This window comes from Phyllobates terribilis, unplaced genomic scaffold, assembly GCF_046119375.1.
Source record: "Phyllobates terribilis strain yellow unplaced genomic scaffold, ASM4611937v1 Scaffold_12__6_contigs__length_324123572, whole genome shotgun sequence".
NCBI classification, from domain to species: domain Eukaryota; kingdom Metazoa; phylum Chordata; class Amphibia; order Anura; family Dendrobatidae; genus Phyllobates; species Phyllobates terribilis.
The window spans coordinates 84,698,282-84,722,903 of record NW_027362772.1 but is presented as its reverse complement, the minus strand read 5'-3'; the positions used below and the strand labels follow the sequence as shown (position 1 = coordinate 84,722,903).

Below are 24,622 nucleotides of genomic sequence, written 5' to 3'. Positions count from 1 at the left end.
GTGTCAAAGGCTTCACACACGCCGTAATCTCCCTGCATGCCTCCACACACACAGATATGGGCTCCAAACAAGGACACACATGGACTTCAAATATGAACAAATGCACAGACACAGGGTCTCCAGAGGTCAACAGAAATCTGTAGTCTCACCGGCACCGACACAAAATATGGAATCCAAACACGGACCCGGACTCCAGACATGAACACACACAAGCACCCGGACTCCAGACGTGCCAAGTCTCCAAACACGCAATCGGACTCCAGATATGAACACACACAAGCACCCGGACGCCAGACACGAGCACCAGGACTCCAGACACGAGCACCAAGACTCCAGACACGATGAGCACCCGGACTCCAGACGTGCCAAGTCTCCAAACACGCAACCGGACTCCAGACATGAACACACACAAGCACCCGGACTCCAGACGCGACGAGCACCCCGACTCCAGACATGAACACACACAAGCACCCGGACTCCAGACGTGCCAAGTCTCCAAACACGCAATCGGACTCCAGATATGAACACACACAAGCACCCGGACGCCAGACACGAGCACTCGGACTCCAGACACGACGAGCACCCGGACTCCAGACACGACGAGCACCCGGACTCCAGACGTGCCAAGTCTCCAAACACGCAACCGGACTCCAGACATGAACACACACAAGCATCCGGACTCCAGACACGAGCACCCGGACTCCAGACACAAGCACCCGGACTCCAGACACAAGCACCCGGACTCCAGACACGAGCACCCGGACGCCAGACATGCCAAGTCTCCAAACACGCAACTGGACTCCAGACATGAACACACACAAGCACCAGGACTCCAGACACTAGCACAAATGAGCGTCCGGACTCCAGACACGAGCACCCGAACGCCAGACACGAGCACCTGGACGCCAGACACGACGAGCACTCGGACTCCAGACACGACGAGCACCCGGACTCCAGACACGACGAGCACCCGGACTCCAGACGTGCCAAGTCTCCAAACACGCAACCGGACTCCAGACATGAACACACACAAGCATCCGGACTCCAGACACGAGCACCCGGACTCCAGACACAAGCACCCGGACTCCAGACACAAGCACCCGGACTCCAGACACAAGCACCCGGACTCCAGACACAAGCACCCGGACTCCAGACACGAGCAACCGGACGCCAGACATGCCAAGTCTCCAAACACGCAACCGGACTCCAGACATGAACACACACAAGCACCCGGACTCCAGACACGAGCACCCAGACTCCAGACATGAACACACACAAGCACCAGGACTCCAGACACTAGCACAAATGAGCGTCCGGACTCCAGACACGAGCACCCGAACGCCAGACACGAGCACCTGGACGCCAGACACGACGAGCACCCGGACTCCAGACACGACGAGCACCCGGACTCCAGACACGACGAGCACTCGGACTCCAGACACGACGAGCACCCGGACTCCAGACACGACGAGCACCCGGACTCCAGACACGACGCGCACCCGGACACCAGACACGACGAGCACCCGGACGCCAGACACGACGAGCACCCAGACGCCAGACACGACGAGCACCCGGACTCCAGACACGACGAGCACCCGGACTCCAGACACGACGAGCACCCGGACTCCAGACACGACGCGCACCCGGACACCAGACACGACGAGCACCCGGACGCCAGACACGACGAGCACCCAGACGCCAGACACGACGAGCACCCGGACTCCAGACACGACGAGCACCCGGACTCCAGACATGACGAGCACCCGGACTCCAGACACGACAAGCACTCGGACTCCAGACACGAAGAGCACCCGGACGCCAGACACGATGAGCACCCGGACTCCAGACGTGCCAAGTCTCCAAACACGCAACCGGACTCCAGACATGAACACACACAAGCACTCGAACTCCAGACACGAGCACCCGGACTCCAGACAAAAGCACCCGGACGCCAGACACGAGCACTCGGACGCCAGACACGAGCACCCGGACGCCAGACATGCCAAGTCTCCAAACACGCAACCGGACTCCAGACATGAACACACACAAGCACCTGGACTCCAGACACGAGCACCCGGACTCCAGACATGAACACACACAAGCACCCGGACGCCAGACACGAGCACCAGGACTCCAGACACTAGCACAAATGAGCGTCCGGACTCCAGACACGAGCACCCGAACGCCAGACACGAGCACCTGGAAGCCAGACACGACGAGCACCCGGACTCCAGACACGACGAGCACCCGGACTCCTGACACGACGAGGACCCGGACGCCAGACACGACGAGCACCCGGACTGCAAACACGACGAGCACCCGGACTCAAGACACGACGAGGACCCGGACGCCAGACACGACGAGCACCCGGACGCCAGACACGACGAGCACCCGGACGCCAGACACGACGAGCACCCGGACTCCAGACACGACGAGCACCCGGACTCCAGACACGACGAGCACCCGGACTCCAGAAACGACGAGCAGCCGGACTCCAGACACGACGAGCAGCCGGACTCCAGACACGACGAGCAGCCGGACTCCAGACACGACGAGCAGCCGGACTCCAGACACGATGAGCAGCCGGACTCCAGACACGACGAACAGCCGGACTCCGGACACGACGAGCACCCGGACTCCGGACACGACGAGCACCCGGACTCCAGACACGACGAGCACCCGGACACCAGATATGACAAGCACCCGGACTCCAGACACGACGAGCACCCGGACTCCAGACACGACGAGCACCCGGACTCCAGACACGACGAGCACCCGGACTCCACACACGAGCACCCAGGCTCCAGAGGCACACCAGGACCCGACCCCTCACTAACTTTTGCTAAATAAGGTATAAAACATGAATATTAGACTGAGAGGTTCTTACTATCTACGTACCCTGAGGAATGAGTCCAGAGAACCGTTCTCCATATATTCTGTTATAATCATTGTTAATTTGCCTGTAAAGCAGAGGAGAATTGTCACTATATGGAAGAGTGGGGATGATACATTTCAGTTATAGCATCTGACTATTGTTGTGTATTTAATGGGGCTACTTTTGGCCAGGTAATGAGTGCCGATCAACAAGTCATTCTGCGCTCATTTTCTGGCCTCATGGGAACAAATCAAAGATTAATTGCAGTGGTTCTGCCCCTGTTTGGTATCATGTTGTGGGCAATGGGCTGGCAATAATGATTATTTTTATTCTGGAATAAACAATCCAATCAGCCAATGAATAAGTATTCTGCCTGTTTGACGTAGGATTGCTATCATCTTCATATTCTCAGCACATCTTAGTGCATCTTCATATTCAGTGTCATAGAAAATATTAAGAATTTCTCTCTCCCTCTGAAATCGCTCTTCCCTCCTCCCCTATCTACCATTTGTCAAAGAGCTGACGCCTTAACCAGTAGCTTCTATGCAAATAGCAGTACAGAGCAGAGGTGGCAAACTTATTACCATATCAATATAGTCCTAAAAGCACAGGCCTGTGATAAATATACACCTGGGTGAGGAGGATTCGGCTTCTAGCTTCAAAAGAATTCTCTCTCACCCTCAGGGCATCCCCATTTGGTCAACAGAAATCTGTAGTCTCGCCGGCACTGACACAAAATATGGAATATCAGAAGTTCTATACTTCCAATAATAATGGGACACATATTTTTAGCGGCAGGGTCAGCTAAGGAATACTATGTATATTTTTCCAGATCTGTGAGCCCTCTCGGTGAGCTGTGGCTTGAAAGTATCAAAATAACGGACCGCACCTATGCCATGTGTAGTCTCTAAGGAAAGGTAAATTTGTAATAAAAAACATGGCATCACTTTCAAACCTCTGCGATCAACCAGCGAGGAGTTATCACAGAAGTTAGATATTTCAATAAAACCATGAAGGGCGGAGACCACCCACATGAGGTCATTACAGGGGAGTGTGTGGGCAGGTCCCTCCCTTTCGGCATAAAAGCTCTAGCTGAAGATTGATCAGTACTCATTGCCGGGAGGTATATATTCTATAAGAAAGGGGTCCCGTTCGATAACGGTCAAATTAATTGGAGCGCCTCCCCTCCAGCTAAACTGAATCGTCTCTGCGATCTCTATAGTACGTTTTTCTATTAATCCCTTTTATTTTGGTGTAACTGTATATTCTGTACGGTATTGTCTCCCTTTGTAAAACCTTTTGTATATTTTTCCTAAACACTGCCTCCCTTTTGGATTAAATATACAATTTAATAGTTCTGTTTCTTTTGCTTTGTAATCGTTCCCTCCCTCGAAGCCATATACGCTACCAGAACGCAGGCGTCCGATCAGGCACGTCTTGTATTTCAAATCTGATCGGTGGTGGCAGCTAATAATATTAATTGGGTTATCGTGAGGCTATCAGTGATAGTACGAGGGTATATACACATATTCCATGTGTTGGAAGGTGGTGTGTATGCCGTATGCTCACTTCCAGCTTGTCGATAACTACTTAGTGAGAACAGCCTGCAGCCTCCACTATTGATCGTCAGCCAATCTTGCAATTGTCCGGACAATGGGGGGCAGCAAGAGCTGTTCGCTCAAGAGGTCACAGTGGGTGGTCTCTGTGAGTAATCGGGATTGCTGACAAATTGGTGGCAGTGGTGGGATATTGTGTGATCCCCCCGGTATGGTTCCTGACATTCAAACTATCTCTAAAGGGCAGAATTTGAATGCTGTTAGAGCAGTCTGAATGAATGAATGAATGAATGAATGTTCAAATGAAGCCCCAGAAAAAGTTAGTAATAGAATGGCAGAACCTAGGTTGGGTTGATGGATGAACACTACTTTATATATTTGATTTTTAATGGTTTTAAAAAAAACACAATTTTTCTAAGTACGACAAAGAAATAAAAACCCTTGTACTTTAAGTGGCTGTGTTGCACTATTATCTCTCTGCTTCTTATGGATCCATTGCTGAGATTAGAGGACATCCTCAAGAAAGACCTGCTTTCAGACTCTTCCATACAGCAGGGAGGCTCATGACTAATAGGTGGAGTTCGTGGAGACATCTGGAAGTCTGTCTTCTCTATCAAGTATGTGTATTGTTGTCAATGAGACTACTGGATTATTGTATGTTACAATATGCCTCATGTCATCCTTTTCCAGTATATGGACCCTATCCCATGCTGTATTCTATGAGAAAGCATTACATTACATACCCCTGGTCACCACACCCTCCAAGTGAATGACATTTGGGTGGTCAAACTGGGCCATGATACTGGCCTCACTGAGAAAGTCTCGTCTCTGCTTCTCGTTATAGCCAACTTTTAAAGTCTTGATGGCAACTGGAATCTCACGTTTCCCTGGAAGCTTCAACCGCCCATAGCAAACTTCTCCAAATTCCCCTAAAAATGGAGAGAAGAGCTATGAGACACAACATACAGATGGGATACAGGACTGGGTGGACAGGAGGAAGAAAATATTAGAGATCTCACCAGAACCTCAAATGGTATAAAGGACAAAATTATTGAAAATGTGCCAACTACTGGGAAGAAGAAAAGGTGGCCTACAGGGGATAGGAGAAAAGGTATATTGAGGAGCACAGTGAATAGAAGCTATGGCCAATTGGTGATAAATGAAGCACGGAGGCCTACTGAGAACTTTTGGTGATAAAAGAAGGTGCACTGAGGACAAATGGTGACAAGATATGAGGTATACTGAGGCCTAGAGGGAATAGGAGAACAATTGTACTGAGGATTACACATGATAGGAGAAGAGAATTCCTCATTGTGCCTCTTCTCTTATCACCAGTAGTATTGATAAGATAAAAGGCATACTGAGGACTACTGGAGAAAGAAGAAGAAGAGGCGTACTGAGGACTTCTGGAGAAAGAAGAAGAGGCGTACTGAGGACTACTGGAGAAAGAAGAAGAAGAGGCGTACTGAGGACTACTGGAGAAAGAAGAAGAGGCATACTGAGGACTACTGGAGAAAGAAGAAGAAGAGGTGTACTGAGGACTACTGGAGAAAGAAGAAGAAGAGGTGTACTGAGGACTACTGGAGAAAGAAGAAGAAGAGGCGTACTGAGGACTTCTGGAGAAAGAAGAAGAAGAGGCGTACTGAGGACTACTGGAGAAAGAAGAAGAAGAGGCGTACTGAGGACTACTGGAGAAAGAAGAAGAAGAGGCGTACTGAGGACTACTGGAGAAAGAAGAAGAAGAGGCGTACTGAGGACTACATGAGAAAAAAGAAGAGGCGTACTGAGGACTACTGGAGAAAGAAGAAGAAGAGGCGTACTGAGGACTACTGGAGAAAGAAGAAGAAGAGGCGTACTGAGGACTACTGGAGAAAGAAGAAGAGGCATACTGAGGACTACTGGAGAAAGAAGAAGAGGCGTACTGAGGACTACTCAAGAAAGAAGAAGAAGAGGTGTACTGAGGACTTCTGGAGAAAGAAGAAGAAGAGGCGTACTGAGGACTACTGGAGAAAGAAGAAGAAGAGGCGAACTGAGGACTACTGGAGAAAGAAGAAGAAGAGGCGTACTGAGGACTACTGGAGAAAGAAGAAGAAGAGGCGTACTGAGGACTACTGGAGAAAGAAGAAGAAGAGGCGTACTGAGGACTACTGGAGAAAGAAGAAGAAGAGGCGTACTGAGGACTACTGGAGAACGAAGAAGAAGAGACGTACTGAGGACTACAGGAGAAAGAAGAAAAAGAAGCATACTGAGGACTACTGGAGAAAGAAGAAGAAGAGGCGTACTGAGGACTACTGGAGAAAGAAGAAGAAGAGGCGTACTGAGGACTACTGGAGAAAGAAGAAGAAGAGGCGTACTGAGGACTACTGGAGAAAGAAGAAGAAGAGGCGTACTGAGGACTACTGGAGAAAGAAGAAGAAGAGGCGTACTGAGGACTACTGGAGAACGAAGAAGAAGAGGCGTACTGAGGACTACTGGAGAACGAAGAAGAAGAGGCGTACTGAGGACTACTGGAGAAAGAACAAGAAGAGGCGTACTGAGGACTACTGGAGAAAGAAGAAAAAGAGGCATACTGAGGACTACTGGAGAAAGAAGAAAAGGCGTACTGAGGATTACTGGAGAAAGAAGGAGAAGAGGCATTCTGAGGACTACTGGAGAAAGAAGAAGAGGCGTACTGAGGACTACTGGAGAAAGTAGAAGAAGAGGCGTACTGAGGACTTCTGGAGAAAGAAGAAGAGGCGTACTGAGGACTACTGGAGAAAGAAGAAGAAGAGGCGTACTGAGGACTACTGGAGAACGAAGAAGAAGAGGCGTACTGAGGACTACAGGAGAAAGAAGAAAAAGAGGCATACTGAGGACTTCTGGAGAAAGAAGAAGAAGAGGCGTACTGAGGACTTCTGGAGAAAGAAGAAGAGGCGTACTGAGGACTACTGGAGAAAGAAGAAGAGGTGTACTGAGGACTACTGGAGAAAGGAGAAGAAGAGGCGTACTGAGGACTACTGGAGAAAGAAGAAGAAGAGGCGTACTGAGAACTACTGGAGAAAGAAGAAGAAGAGGCGTACTGAGGACTTCTGGATAAAGAACAAGAAGAGGCGTACTGAGGACTACTGGTGATAAAAGAAGAGGCAAACTAAGTGCGCCTCTTCTCCTATCAAATGTACTCCTTGGTGCGCCTCTTGTCCTATCAAATGTACTCCTTGGTGCGCCTCTTCTCCTATCAAATGTACTCCTTGGTGCGCCTCTTGTCCTATCAAATGTACTCCTTGGTGCGCCTCTTCTCCTATCAAATGTACCCCTTAGTACGCCTCTTGTCCTATCAAATGTACTCCTTAGTGCGCCTCTTCTCCTATCAAATGTACTCCTTGGTGTGCCTCTTGTCCTATCACCGATAGTACTAAGGACTACACTACCTCAAACTCCTGTGGTTTCAACACTGGCTACTTAACACTCCTCGGCACCTGCCACAGTATATTTCTTCGTAAGAGATTATCTTGAACTAAAAGATCCTGTCTCCTTACTGAAGGATTTTGTTTATACTGTGCAAATTGCCTCTTCGGAGAGAAAGAGGACTTCCACCTCTTGGAAGCAGCAATCCTACAAGTCACAATCGACCCTTTAACGAGTCGTGCAAAATGACTTAGGATGAGAACCAAATCAGAATCTCCATTTGCAGACACGGTGTTTCGGGCTGTTGGCCCTCTGAAGGCCAAACAGCGAAATCTTCAGATCCTGGCGAAGAAGGAGTCTTGGGATTAACTCTATCTTCCGCTCAAAACAAATTAATTAATTGTGTCTATGTCTATTTCCTTTGGTTCCTCTATGTTCACGGTGCAAGCGTTCATTGATTCTGGAGCAGCAGAGAATTTTATGGACTTTTATCTAATGGTTATTTCTTTGGACTGCAGACGCCACTGAAGCTGATCTCCACAAGTGGCTCCACGATGTTTAGTGTTCCTCTACCATTCTGGACAGAGGATGTGACTCTTCAGATTGGTGCACTAGACATTGAGACCATTGCTTTTTCAATTTGTCTACTTTCAGATGTACTGTTTCTTTTTGGACTTTTGTGGCTATGGCCAGATACTCTGGTTATTGACTGTTCATGTGATCAGATCACCTAACCATCCTGTTTTCGGAACGGCCTCAAAGCTCTACCTGAACCACCTTCTCTGCCTCCTATCACAATGTCTCTTCTAAGCAGAAGGCTACGCGAGAGTTTATCCTCTCTCTCAGGGACGGAGGTGATGCCCGCCTACATTAAAGAAACCATGGGAGGGGGATTCATCTGGAATCTCCATCCCCATGTCTTCTCCGTTATGAAGACACTGGAACAAAACAACCTTTATGTCAGGTTGGAGAAATGTCTCTTTGAGCGTCATGAACGGCCATTCCTTTGATATATCATTTCATCTTGGGGTCTATGCCTGGATCTGGAGAAAGTTTCAACTATTTTGGATTTTCCACAACCCTTTGGTCTCTCCAGTCCCTCCAAAGATTCCTCGGCTTTGCAAATTATTACCGCCAGCTCATTAAAAACTACTCACAAGTGGTTGCCCCACTTTCACCCCTAACTTGGAAGGGTGCCAACTTCCAGAACTTGTCGGATTCTGCTATTTAAGCCTTCCAAGAACTTAAATCTTGTTTGTCTACGGCTTCTGTCCTACACCAACCTGATGTGGTGGCAGCTTCCGCTATTGGTGTAGGAGGGGTTCTCTCACAACATTCCTCTGGAGATAGAAATCACCCCCTTCAGTGGCGGAAAGGTGACATCTACTTCAAGGAGCTAAATTCCCAGTTACCATCTATACCAGGGATGTCAAACTCAATACACAGAGGGCCAAAATTAAAAACTTGGACATAGTCGCGGGCCAACCTTGATATTTATTAAAAAAAAATGTCAACAATTGAGGAAGTTTTTCCTTATTATTTCTTACAGAATAATGGGCCCACATAATCCTCTATACAGTATAATGTGTACACATAGTCCTCCATACAGTATAATGGGCCCCACATAGTCCTCCATACAGTATAATGGCCCCACATAGTCCTCCATACAGTATAATGTGCCCACATAGTCCTCCATACAGTATAATGGCCCCACATAGTCCTCCATACAGTATAATGGGACCACATAGTCCTCCATACAGTATAATGGCCCCACATAGTCCTCCATACAGTATAATGGGCTCCACATAGTCCTCCATACAGTATAATGTGCCCCACATAGTCCTCCATACAGTATAATGGTCCCACATAGTCCTCCATACAGTATAATGACCCCACATAGTCCTCCATACAGTATAATGGCCCCACATAGTCCTCCATACAGTATAATGACCCCACATAGTCCTCCATACAGTATAATGGCCCCACATAGTCCTCCATACAGTATAATGACCCCACATAGTCCTCCATACAGTATAATGGCTCCACATAGTCCTCCATACAGTATAATGGGCCACACATAGTCCTCCATACAGTATAATGGCCCCACATAGTCCTCCATACAGTATAATGGGCCACACATAGTCCTCCATACAGTATAATGGCCCCACATAGTCCTCCATACAGTATAATGGGCCCCACATGGTCCTCCATACAGTATAATGGGCCCCACATAGTCCTCCATACATTATAATGGGCCCACATAATCATCTATACAGTATAATGGTCCCACATAGTCCTTCATACAGCATAATGGGCCCCGCATAGTCCTCCATACAGTATAATGGCCCCACATAGTCCTCCATACAGTATAATGACCCCACATAGTCCTCCATACAGTACAATGGGCCCCACATAGTCCTCCATACATTATAATGGGCCCACATAATCATCTATACAGTATAATGTGCCCACATAGTCCTCCATACAGCATAATGGGCCCCGCATAGTCCTCCATATAGTATAATGGGCCCCGCATAGTCCTCCATACAGTATAATGGCTCCACATAGTCCTCCATACAGTATAATGGGCCCACATAATCCTCTATACAGTATAATGTGCCCACATAGTCCTCCATACAGTATAATGGGCCCCGCATAGTCCTCCATACAGTATAATGGCCCCACATAGTCCTCCATACAGAATAATGGGCCCCACATAGTCCTTCATACAGTATAATGGCCCCACATAGTCCTCCATACAGAATAATGGGCCCCACATAGTCCTTCATACAGTATAATGGCCCCACATAGTCCTCCATACAGTATAATGGCCCCACATAGTCCTCCATACAGAATAATGGGCCCCACATAGTCCTCCATACAGTATAATGGCCCCACTTAGTCCTCCATACAGTATAATGGCCCCACATAGCCCTCCATACAGTATAATGCACCCACATAGTTCTCCATACAGTATAATGGCCCCACATAGTCCTCTATACAGTATAATGGCCCCACATAGTCCTCCGTACAGTATAATGGCCCCACATAGTCCTCTATACAGTATAACGGCCCCACATAGTCCTCTATACAGTATAACGGCCCCACATAGTTCTCCATACAGTATAATGGCCCCACATAGTCCTCCATACAGTATAATGGCCCCACATAGTTCTCCATACAGTATAATGGCCCCACATAGTCCTCTATACAGTATAATGGCCCCACATAGTCCTCCGTACAGTATAATGGCCCCACATAGTCCTCTATACAGTATAACGGCCCCACATAGTTCTCCATACAGTATAATGGCCCCACATAGTCCTCCATACAGTATAATGGCCCCACATAGTTCTCCATACAGTATAATGGCCCCACATAGTCCTCTATACAGTATAATGGCCCCACATAGTCCTCCGTACAGTATAATGGCCCCACATAGTCCTCTATATAGTATAACGGCCCCATAAGCTGAATTTCCCACCAAGTTCGATGGTCGGTCTTCTTCTCATGGTTTAACTTCATCCTCACCTTCTGTCCTGCTGAAAAAATACTGCAAGGATGATGCCCTCTCTAGATCCTTTGACCAATGTGATGTCTTGAAGACGCTCGCTCATATGTAACTGAACCTGTCCGTATCCTTGCTACCATGTCTTCATCTTTCAATCCTTCACCTGAAGGTCATTCTGCGGTCTTAAAAGCACTTTGCTGTAAAGTCTTCTCTTCTCTCTGGTCACCCAGGAGTTAAATGAAGGGCTGAACTAATTTCTTATTTCTAATGTTGACCCAAATGGAGCCAAGATGTCAATTCACAGTACCGGGCCCTCGCTGTATGCAGTTCACATCCTCATGTCAAGCACTTTTTGGTTTTCTTCAACCTTGGTTACCGATCTTCAAGAAGTGGAAGGGTTGACTGCTATCCAAGTCATTGTGGACTGCATTTCTAAACTGCCAAAATCTTGTTAAATTATAATGACTTCCATAGTCTCTGTAGTTATCTAAAGAACTTTCCTGGTACCACGAACTCCCAGCTGGCATAGTCTCTGGAGGGCACTCTGCAAGAACTTAAAGATCTCCTCCTCGAAGTTTAATCACTCCCAAAGTAATGGACAGACTGAGAGAATCGGTAAGTTCATGGACCAATATTCTCTCCAACTCTCAAGATAATTGTATGAATTTGCTTCCGTGGAGCGAATTCACCCACGATTCAGTTTCAGAGTCTTCTGGGAGATCGTCGTTAGTTAGAGTGTATGGTCGATAACCTCATCTTTCCTGGCCCATTACACCTAAAAGTCTACTTCTGGCTATGAATAGCATTTATCTGGACATGGATCACATCCGGACTGAGCTGCAATCCAATTCAGAGTGCTGATAGACCCCCTCAACCAGTTCCCACAGACCAGATTTGGCTTTCCACCAAAAACGTCAGATTTATGATTTGCTGTAAAAAAGTTGGCTACTAAGTTTATTGGGCCGTTCCAAATTATTCAGTAAATGTATCTGGTCAGTTCCTGTCTAACACCAGCCTACTTCTAAAATGCCTAATGCTCTTCATGTCTCATTACTACGTCCCCTGGTCCTCAACAAATTCTCTCCGACAAGTTCCTGCTTCTGTCTTTGACCCTGACATGGAGTAGGAGATCAACCAACCTCTGGACTGTAAGAAGTTTCATGGGAATCTCTTCTATATAGGAGACTAGAAGAGACCTGGCTATGAGAAGAGAGTCTGGGTCTCTAAGAAGGACATTAGTTCTTCAGACTTGCTCTAGAGATTGCACGCTAAGCTTTCTCTGTCTTCTATTACTAACTCTTCTAGGGGAGCCTTGGTGGGACCAGCTCTGTGCGCTCCCTGAATGTTGAATTCTGTTCTCCATGTCAGGCTTCAGATTGTCCAGTGAGTCTCTGGGACATCATCTCCCTAGGCCTCTTAAGGTTCGGTTAAAGAAATACCTGTGTCTTGGTATTGAGCCTCCAGAGTCCAGTCGCCATTTGGCGAGCTCCACCATCTACTCATACTCTGCTAGCCATCTCCTGGAGTAACTCATTGGTTGCAGTAAGCTGTGATCTGTTAAAGGACTTGCAAATCCTTGAAAATATCCCTGTGGATCCTCCTCCTTCCTCTGTGTGCTGCCCTAGACTTGCGGCCCCAGAGTTGTCTGCCCTCCTAGTCCCGTGGGTTACATTGTGTCTAAGTCCTCACTCCTCCATGTGCCCAGCCGTCTGCAACTGGGACTGTGTGTCCACCGAGACCTGCAGCTTCATGAATCCAGCTAAGCAGTTGAGCCTAACACTGGTGGTACCAGAAGAAGAGTACAGAGGGTTGGGAGTGACCGAAGAGGTGCACAGAGGACTACTGGTGATAGGAGAAGAGGAGTACCAAGGACTTCTAGTGATAGAAGAGGAGTACCCGAGGACTACTGGTCATGGGAGAAGATGAGTATCAATGACTACTGGTGATAGGAGAAGAGGAGTATCAAGGACTTCTAGTGATAGAAGAGGAGTACCCAAGGACTACTGGTGATAGGAGAAGATGAGTATCAAGGACTACTGGTGATAGGAGAAGATGAGTATCAAGGACTACTGGTGAAAGAAGAAAATGAGTACCAAGGACTTCTAGTGATAGGAGAAGAGGAGTATCAAGGACTACTGGTGATAGAAGAAGAGGAGTACCAAGGACTTCTAGTGATAGGAGAAGAGGAGTACCCAAGGACTACTGGTCATTGGAGAAGAGGCACACAAGGGGCTACTGGTCATTGGAGAAGAGGCACACAAAGGACTACTGGTCATTGGAGAAGAGGAGTATCAAGGAAGTCTAGTGATAGGAGAAGAGGAGTATCAAGGACTACCGGTGATAGGTGAAGAGGAGTATCAAGGACGTCTAGTGATAGGAGAAGAGGAGTATCAAGGACTACTGGTGATTGGTGAAGAGGAGTTTGATCAAGTACTACTGGTGATAGGTGAAGAGGAGTTTTATCAAGGACTACTGGTGATAGGTGAAGAGGAGTTTTATCAAGGACTACTGGTGATAGGTGAAGAGGAGTTTTATCAAGGACTACTGGAGATAGGTGAAGAGGAGTTTTATCAAGGACTACTGGTGATAGGTGAAGAGGAGTTTTATCAAGGACTACTGGTGATAGGTGAAGAGGAGTATTAAGAACGTGTAGTGATAGGAGAAGAGGTGCACAGAGGACTATTGGACATTGGAGAAGAGGTGCACAGAGGACTATTGGACATTGGAGAAGAGGTGCACAGAGGACTGCTGGAGAAAGGAGGAGTACAGATGAAGTACCGAGGATTACTAATGATGGGAGAAGAGGCGTAAGAAGGATTACTGGTGATAGGAGAAGAGGTCTACCTAGGCTTTCGAGCGTTGAGGCATGAGCTGCGTCTCACCATGGACTCGAGCTCAGCATTAGTTTGGGCATTTAGGCTTCCAAGTTAACTTCAGCATGCAAGCAATAATTTGAATGTAGTAGAAATTGTACAAACCAGATCCAATAATCTTTTCAATCTTGATTCTGGAAGCCTCGATCTCACGAGCAAACTCAAGGACAGCGTGGCAAGGATCCTCGTATGTGTGAGGATCAACATAGAGCTTAGACTCTGCCAAAGTGACTGCAAGACAGAGAAATGGAGAGTCCATCACTTGTGATAGCAGCCATTATATCTGACACCAGAGAGATGACGCGAGGTGATCCAGCAATCCCCCTCCAATAACGGTGCAAATATCCCCCTTCCTCCTCCAGTTTCTCAGCCCCATCTTTGCTACAGTCTAGGTTGGCATCAATAGAATTTCTAAGGATATTTCTAGCTTGTTCTGGAGGTTAAAGAGGAAGCTGAGATCCATTATTTCAACTTTTGCTTCTGTAATTTTAATTCCTGAGCGTAATAATAACTCGCAGCGACGGAAGCGACTAATGATATTAATGCTTTATCTTCTCCTCCCGCTGACTCCAACGTACTTTGTCCATTCTGGTAATGCATTTTCTCTTCGTCAGAGTCCTGGAAAGCCTTGCTGTATCCACAGTGGCTATGGAAGGAGACACCCAAGGAAAGGAAAGAGACAGACGACACTCAGAGGGGCTCACGTGACAGCAGGTAATATAGACAGACATGCAATCCCCGCTCCCCGCGCCGTCACCCACAATCTCACCGTTTCTTACACATCAGCACAGCGAGGAGAATCACCAATCCGGTAATTAATGTCAGAGAAATCCAGACAATCGTCATGGTGTCATATCGAAGAGCCACTGAGAGAGGAGAAGAATGCAGAAAGGGTTACATCGAAACGAGAGCAGGTATAATGGCTACACATCCCATAATACAGTATATAACAGGGCAGATATGGAGTATAATGGCTATACATCCCATAATACAGTATATAACAGGCAGATATGGAGTATAATGGCTATACATCCCATAATACAGTATATAACAGGGCAGATATGGAGTATAATGGCTATACATCCCATAATACAGTATATAACAGGGCAGATATGGAGTATAATGGCTATACATCCCATAATACAGTATATAACAGGGCAGATATGGAGTATAATGACTATACATCCCATAATACAGTATATAACAGGCAGATATGGAGTATAATGGCTACACATCCCATAATACAGTATATAACAGGGCAGATATGGAGTATAATGACTATACATCCCATAATACAGTATATAACAGGCAGATATGGAGTATAATGACTATACATCCCATAATACAGTATATAACAGGGCAGATATGGAGTATAATGACTATACATCCCATAATACAGTATATAACAGGCAGATATGGAGTATAATGGCTACACATCCCATAATACAGTATATAACAGGCAGATATGGAGTATAATGGCTACACATCCCATAATACAGTATATAACAGGGCAGATATGGAGTATAATGACTATACATCCCATAATACAGTATATAACAGGCAGATATGGAGTATAATGACTATACATCCCATAATACAGTATATAACAGGGCAGATATGGAGTATAATGGCTATACATCCCATAATACAGTATATAACAGGGCAGATATGGAGTATAATGACTATACATCCCATAATACAGTATATAACAGGCAGATATGGAGTATAATGGCTATACATCCCATAATACAGTATATAACAGGCAAATATGGAGTATATTGACTATACATCCCATAATACAGTATATAACAGGGCAGATATGGAGTATAACGACTATACATCCCATAATACAGTATATAACAGGGCAGATATGGAGTATAATGACTATACATCCCATAATACAGTATATAACAGGCAGATATGGAGTATAATGGCTATACATCCCATAATACAGTATATAACAGGCAGATATGGAGTATAATGGCTATACATCCCATAATACAGTATATAACAGGCAAATATGGAGTATAATGACTATACAGCACATAATACAGTATATAACAGGGCAGATATGGAGTATAATGACTATACATCCCATAATACAGTATATAACAGGCAGATATGGAGTATAATGACTATACATCCCATAATACAGTATATAACAGGGCAGATATGGAGTATAATGACTATACATCCCATAATACAGTATATAACAGGGGAGATATGGAGTATAATGGCTATACATCCCATAATACAGTATATAACAGGGCAGATATGGAGTATAATGACTATACATCCCATAATACAGTATATAACAGGCAGATATGGAGTATAATGGCTATACATCCCATAATACAGTATATAACAGGCAAATATGGAGTATTAATGACTATACATCCCATAATACAGTATATAACAGGGCAGATATGGAGTATAACGACTATACATCCCATAATACAGTATATAACAGGGCAGATATGGAGTATAATGACTATACATCCCATAATACAGTATATAACAGGCAGATATGGAGTATAATGGCTATACATCCCATAATACAGTATATAACAGGCAGATATGGAGTATAATGGCTATACATCCCATAATACAGTATATAACAGGCAAATATGGAGTATAATGACTATACAGCACATAATACAGTATATAACAGGGCAGATATGGAGTATAATGACTATACATCCCATAATACAGTATATAACAGGCAGATATGGAGTATAATGACTATACATCCCATAATACAGTATATAACAGAGCAGATATGGAGTATAATGACTATACATCCCATAATACAGTATATAACAGGCAGATATGGAGTATAATGGCTATACATCCCATAATACAGTATATAACAGGCAAATATGGAGTATAATGACTATACATCCCATAATACAGTATATACAGTTATATGAAAAAGTTTGGGCACCCCTATTAATCTTAAGCTTAATGTTTTATAAAAATTGGTGTGTTTGCAGCAGCTCTTTCAGTTTGATCTATGTAATAACTGTTGGACACAGTAATGTTTCTGCCTTGAAATGAGGTTTATTGTACTAACAGAAAATGTGCAATCTGCATTCAAACAAAATTTAACAGGTGCATAAGTATGGGCACCCTTATCATTTTCTTGTTTTAAATACTCCTACCTACTTTTTACTGACTTACTAAAGCCCTTTTTTGGTTTTGTAACCTCATTGAGCTTTGAACTTCATAGCCAGGTGTATGCAATCATGAGAAAAGCTACTTAAAGTGGCCACTTGCAAGTTGTTCTCCTGTTTGAATCTCCTCTGAAGAGTGGCATCATGGGCTCCTCAAAACAACTGTCAAATGATCTGAAAACAAAGATTATTCAACATAGTTGTTCAGGGGAAGGATACAAAAAAGCTGTCTCAGAGATTTAACCTGTCAGTTTCCACTGTAAGGAACATAGTAAGGAAATGGAAGAACACAGGGACAGTTCTTGTTAAGGCCAGAAGTGGCAGGCCAAGAAAAACATCAGAAAGGCAGAGAAGAAGAATGGTGAGATCAGTCAAGGACAATCCTCAGACCACCTCCAGAGAGCTGCAGCATCAACTTGCTGCAGATGGTGTCACTGTGCATCGGTCAACTATACAACGCACTTTGCACAAGGAGAAGCTGTATGGGAGAGTGATGCGAAAGAAGCCGTTTCTGCAAGCACGCCACAAACAGAGTTGGCTGAGGTATGCAAAAGCACATTTGGAGAAGCCAATTTCTTTTTGGAAGAAGGTCCTGTGGACTGATGAAACCAAGATTGAGTTGTTTGGTCATACAAAAAGGCGTTATGCATGGTGGCAAAAAAACACAGCATTCCAAGAAAAACACTTGCTACCCACAGTAAAATTTGGTGGAGGTTCCATCATGCTTTGGGGCTGTGTGGCCAATGCCGGCACCGGGAATCTTGTTAAAGTTGAGGGACGCATGGATTCCACTCAGTATCAGCAGATTCTTGACAATAATGTTCAAGAATCAGTGATAAAGTTGAAGTTACGCATGGGATGGATCTTTCAGTAAGACAATGATCCAAAACACCGCTCCAAATCTACTCAGTCATTCATGCAGAGGAACAATTACAATGTTCTGGAATGGCCATCCCAGTCCCCAGACCTGAATATCATTGAACATCTGTGGGATCATGTGAAGAGGGCTGTCCATGCTCGGGGGCGACCATCAAACTTAACTGAACTGGAATTGTTTTGTAAAGAGGAATGGTCAAAAATACCTTCATCCAGGATCCAGGAACTCATTAAAAGCTACAGGAAGCGACTAGAGGCAAAAGGAGGATCTACTAAATATTAATGTCACTTTTCTGGTGGGGTGCCCATACTTATGCACCTGTCAAATTTTGTTTGAATGCAGATTGCACATTTTCTGTTAGTACAATAAACCTCATTTCAAGGCAGAAACATTCCTGTGTCCAACAGTTATTACATATATCAAACTGAAATAGCTGCTGCAAAAACACCAATTTATATAAAACATTAAGCTTAAGATTAATAGGGGTGCCCAAACTTTTTCATATAACTGTAACAGGCAGATATGGAGTATAATGGCTATACATCCCATAATACAGTATATAACAGGCAAATATGGAGTATAATGACTATACAGCACATAATACAGTATATAACAGGGCAGATATGGAGTATAATGGCTATACATCCCATAATACAGTATATAACAGGCAGATATGGAGTATAATGGCTACACATCCCATAATACAGTATATAACAGGCAGATATGGAGTATAATGACTATACATCCCATAATACAGTATATAACAGGGCAGATATGGAGTATAATGACTATACATCCCATAATACAGTATATAACAGGCAGATATGGAGTATAATGGCTATACATCCCATAATACAGTATATAACAGGCAGATATGGAGTATAATGACTATACAGCACAAATTACAGTATATAACAGGGCAGATATGGAGTATAATGACTATACATACCATATTACAGTATATAACAGGCAGATATGGAGTATAATGACTATACATCCCATAATACAGTATATAACTGGCAGATATGGAGTATAATGACTATACATCCCATAATACAGTATATAACAGGCAGATATGGAGTATAATGACTATACATCCCATAATACAGTATATAACAGGCAGATATGGAGTATAATGACTATACATCCCATAATACAGTATATAACAGGCAGATATGGAGTATAATGACTATACAGCACATATTACAGTATATAACAGGGCAGATATGGAGTATAATGACTATACAGCACATATTACAGTATATATAGTAGGCAGATATGGAGTATAATGACTATACAGCACATATTACACTATATAACAGGGCAGATATGGAGTATAATGACTATACAGCACATATTACAGTATATAACAGGGCAGATATGGAGTATAATGACTACACATCCCATAATACAGTATATAACAGGCAGATATGGAGTATAATGACCATACAGCACATAATACAGTATATAACAGGGCAGATATGGAGTATAATGACCATACAGCACATATTACACTATATAACAGGGCAGATATGGAGTATAATGACCATACAGCACATATTACACTATATAACAGGGCAGATATGGAGTATAATGACTATACAGCACATATTACAGTATATATAGCAGGCAGATATGGAGTATAATGACTATACAGCACATATTACACTATATAACAGGGCAGATATGAAGTATAATGACTATACAGCACATATTACAGTATATAACTGCAGATATGGAGTATAATGACTATACAGCACATATTACAGTATATAACAGGGCAGATATGGAGTATAATGACTATACAGCACATATTACAGTATATATAGCAGGCAGATATGGAGTATAATGACTATACAGCACATATTACACTATATAACAGGGCAGATATGAAGTATAATGACTATACAGCACATATTACAGTATATATAGCAGGCAGATATGGAGTATAATGACTATACAGCACATATTACACTATATAACAGGGCAGATATGAAGTATAATGACTATACAGCACATATTACAGTATATAACTGCAGATATGGAGTATAATGACTATACAGCACATATTACAGTATATAACAGGGCAGATATGGAGTATAATGACTATACAGCACATATTACAGTATATATAGCAGGCAGATATGGAGTATAATGACTATACAGCACATATTACACTATATAACAGGGCAGATATGAAGTATAATGACTATACAGCACATATTACAGTATATATAGCAGGCAGATATGGAGTATAATGACTATACAGCACATATTACACTATATAACAGGGCAGATATGAAGTATAATGACTATACAGCACATATTACAGTATATAACTGCAGATATGGAGTATAATGACTATACAGCACATATTACAGTATATAACAGGGCAGATATGGAGTATAATGACTATACAGCACATATTACAGTATATAACTGCAGATATGGAGTATAATGACAATACAGCACATATTACAGTATGTAACAGTAGGCAGATGTAAAGTATCCCTATATATGTATATATATATATATATATATATATATATGTAGTTTTCACTTCATGTTCCACATTACTTACATTCTTTTGTAGTTTCCACTTCTACCGTTTGGCTGAATCGCCCACAGCCAGCAGAGGTGCGGGCCCGGACCTGGAAGACATAGCGGGTCGACGGCTTGAGTCCGGTCACTACGGCCCGAGTCTCCGCAGCCTTCAGTGTAGAATAGCTTTGCATCTCCTTATCCTAAAATAAAAAATATAGCAAATGTCGCAGAATCCTGATGAATAGGAGCGAATAAAACACATGGTAGCTATAGTGTATAAACAAGTGCGGTGGATCAGGGAGGTGCAGGAAGGAAAACAACCAAACATCAGATCTCTGCCCGGAGCAAAACGGTGGAAAATGTTCTGCTGATATTAGATCTTCATTGTAAGAAGAATATAATTTCTATATCTTATCACATAATTACACTAAGATATTAGGGGCGCTGTGCTCCAAAGGGGTCCGAGAAATGCTAGGCAGGCACGTTACCTAAGAGGGAAAACGGTGAAGACTGAGGAGCAGGGGAAATGGTGGAGAACAGCAGCACAGGAGCAGGCGAAATGGTGGAGCACGGCAGCACAGGAGCAAGGGAAATGGTGGAGACTGAAAATGGCAGCACAGGAGCAGGGGAAATGGTGGAGAATGGCAGCACAGGAGCAGGGGAAATGGTGGAGAACGGCAGCACAGGAGCAGGGGAAATAGTGGAGAACAGCAGCACAGGAGCAGGCGAAATGGTGGAGAACGGAAGCACAGGAGCAAGGGAAATGGAGGAGACTGAAAATGGCAGCTCAGGAGCAGGGGAAATGGTGGAGAACGGCAGCACAGGAGAAGAGGAAATGGTGGAGAACGGCAGCACAGGAGCAGGGGAAATAGTGGAGAACGGCAGCACAGGAGCAGGTGAAATGGTGGAGAACGGCAGCACAAGAGCAAGGGAAATGGTGGAGAACGGCAGCACAGGAGCAGGGGAAATGGTAGAGAACGACAGCACAGGAGCAGGGGAAATGGTGGAGAAAGGCAGCACAGGAGCAGGGGAAATGGTGGAGAACGGCAGCACAGGAGCAGGGGAAATGGTGGAGAACGGCAGCACAGGAGCACGAGAAATGGTGGAGAACGGCAGCACAGGAGCAAGGGAAATGGTGGAGAACGGCAGCACAGGAGCAGAGGAAATGGTGGAGAACGGCAGCACAGGAGCAGGGGAAATGGTGGAGAACGGCAGCACAGAGGCAGGGGAAACGGTGGAGAACGGCAGCACAGGAGCAAGGGAAATGGTGGAGAATGGCAGCGCAGGAGCAGGGAAAATGGTGGAGAATGGCAGCACAGGAGCAGGGGAAATGGTGGAGAACGGCAGCACAGGAGCAAGGGAAATGGTGGAGAACGGCAGCACAGGAGCAGGGTAAATGGTGGAGAACGGCAGCACAGGAGCAGAGGAAATGGTGGAGAACGGCAGCACAGGAGCAGGGGAAATGGTGGAGAACGGCAGCACAGGAGCAAGGGAAATGGTGGAGAACGGCAGCACAGGAGCAGGGGAAATAGTGGAGAACCCCAGCACAGGAGCAAGGGAAATGGTGCAGAACGGCAGCACAGGAGCAAGGGAAATGGTGGAGAACGGCAGCACAGGAGCAGGGGAAATGGTAGAGAACAGCAGCACAGGAGCAGGGGAAATGGTGGAAAACGGCAGCACAGGAGCAGGGGAAGTGGTGGAGGATGGCAGCACAGGAGCAGGGGAAATGGTGGAGAACGACAGCACAGGAGCAGGGGAAATGGTGGAGAACGGCAGCACAGGAGCAGGGGAAATGGTGGAGAACGGCAGCACAGGAGCAGGGGAAATGGTGGAGAACGGTTGCACAGGAGCAGAGGAAATGGTGGATATTGACAGCACAGGAGCAGGGGAAATGATGGAGAACGGCAGCACAGGAGCAAGGGAAATGGTGGAGAACGGCAGCACAGGAGCAGGGGAAATGGTGGAGAACGGCAGCACAGGAGCAAGGGAAATGGTGCAGAACGACAGCACAGGAGCAAGGGAAATGGTGGAGAATGGCAGCACAGGAGCTGGGGAAATGGTAGAGATCGGCAGCACAGGAGCAGGGGAAATGGTGGAAAACGGCAGCACAGGAGCAGGGGAAGTGGTGGAGAATGGCAGCACAGGAGCAGGGGAAATGGTGGAGAACAACAGCACAGGAGCAGTGGAAATGGTGGCGAACGGCAGCACAGGAGCAGGGGAAATGGTGGAGAATGGCAGCACAGGAGCAGGGGAAATGGTGGAGAACGGCAGCACAGGAGCAGGGGAAGTGGTGGAGAACGGCAGCACAGGAGCAGGGGAAATGGTGGAGAACGGCAGCACAGGAGCAGGGGAAATGGTGGAGAACGGCAGCACAGGAGCAGGGGAAATGGTGGAGAATGGCAGCACAGGAGCAAGGGAAATGGTGAAGAACAGCAGCAAAGGAGCAGGGGAAATAGTGTAGAACGGCAGCACAGGAGCAGGGGAAATGGTGGAGAACGGCAGCACAGGAGCAGAGGAAATGGTGGAGAACGGTTGCAGAGGAGCAGAGGAAATGGTGGAGATTGACAGCACAGGAGCAGGGGAAATGATGGAGAACGGCAGCACAGGAGCAAGGGAAATGGTGGAGAACCCCAGCACAGAAGCAAGGGAAATGGTGCAGAACGGCAGCACAGGAGCAAGGGAAATGGTGGAGAATGGCAGCACAGGAGCAGGGGAAATGGTAGAGAACGGCAGCACAGGAGCAGGGGAAATGGTGGAAAACGGCAGCACAGGAGCAGGGGAAGTGGTGGAGGATGGCAGCACAGGAGCAGGGGAAATGGTGGAGAACGACAGCACAGGAGCAGGGGAAATGGTGGAGAACGGCAGCACAGGAGCAGGGGAAATGGTGGAGAACGGCAGCACAGGAGCAGGGGAAATGGTGGAGAACGGTTGCACAGGACCAGAGGAAATGGTGGAGATTGACAGCACAGGAGCAGGGGAAATGATGAAGAACGGCAGCACAGGAGCAAGGGAAATGGTGGAGAACGGCAGCACAGGAGCAGGGGAAATGGTGGAGAACGGCAGCACAGGAGCAAGGGAAATGGTGGAGAACGACAGCACAGGAGCAAGGGAAATGGTGGAGAACGGCAGCACAGGAGCTGGGGAAATGGTAGAGAACGGCAGCACAGGAGCAGGGGAAATGGTGGAAAACGGCAGCACAGGAGCAGGGGAAGTGGTGGAGAATGGCAGCACAGGAGCAGGGGAAATGGTGGAGAACAACAGCACAGGAGCAGTGGAAATGGTGGCGAACGGCAGCACAGGAGCAGGGGAAATGGTGGAGACTGGCAGCACAGGAGCAGGGGAAATGGTGGAGAACGGCAGCACAGGAGCAGGGGAAGTGGTGGAGGATGGCAGCACAGAAGCAGGGGAAATGGTGGAGAACGACAGCACAGGAGCAGGGGAAATGGTGGAGAACGGCAGCACAGGAGCAGGGGAAATGGTGTAGAACGGCAGCACAGGAGCAGGGGAAATGGTGGAGAACGGCAGCACAGGAGCAGGGGAAATGGTGGAGAACGGCAGCACAGGAGCAAGGGAAATGGTGGAGAACGGCAGCAAAGGAGCAGTGGAAATGGTGGAGAATGGCAGCACAGGAGCAGGGGAAATGGTGGAGAATGACAGCACAGGAGCAGGGGAAATGGTGGAGAATGGCAGCACAGGAGCAGGGGAAATGGTGGAGAATGGCAGCACAGGAGCAGGGGAAATGGCGGAGAATGGCAGCACAGGAGCAGGGGAAATGGTGGAGAACGGCAGCACAGGAGCAGGTGAAATGGTGGAGAACGGCAGCACAGGA

The 24,622-nt window shown here is 46.0% G+C and overlaps 1 protein-coding gene across 1 annotated transcript in view; it reads right to left on the bottom strand.

Moving 5' to 3' along the window:
* EPHA8 (EPH receptor A8) overlaps positions 1-24,622 on the bottom strand; it is a 213,007-nt gene that overhangs the window by 18,867 nt on the left and 169,518 nt on the right. Inside the window, exons 7-12 of the mRNA XM_073656022.1 lie at positions 20,831-20,993; positions 14,969-15,065; positions 14,778-14,845; positions 14,305-14,430; positions 5,175-5,360; positions 2,899-2,960 (exon numbers count right to left, since the gene is read on the bottom strand). Coding sequence (XP_073512123.1) covers positions 2,899-2,960; positions 5,175-5,360; positions 14,305-14,430; positions 14,778-14,845; positions 14,969-15,065; positions 20,831-20,993 — 702 coding nt within the window. The remainder of the gene's footprint in view (positions 1-2,898; positions 2,961-5,174; positions 5,361-14,304; positions 14,431-14,777; positions 14,846-14,968; positions 15,066-20,830; positions 20,994-24,622) is intronic.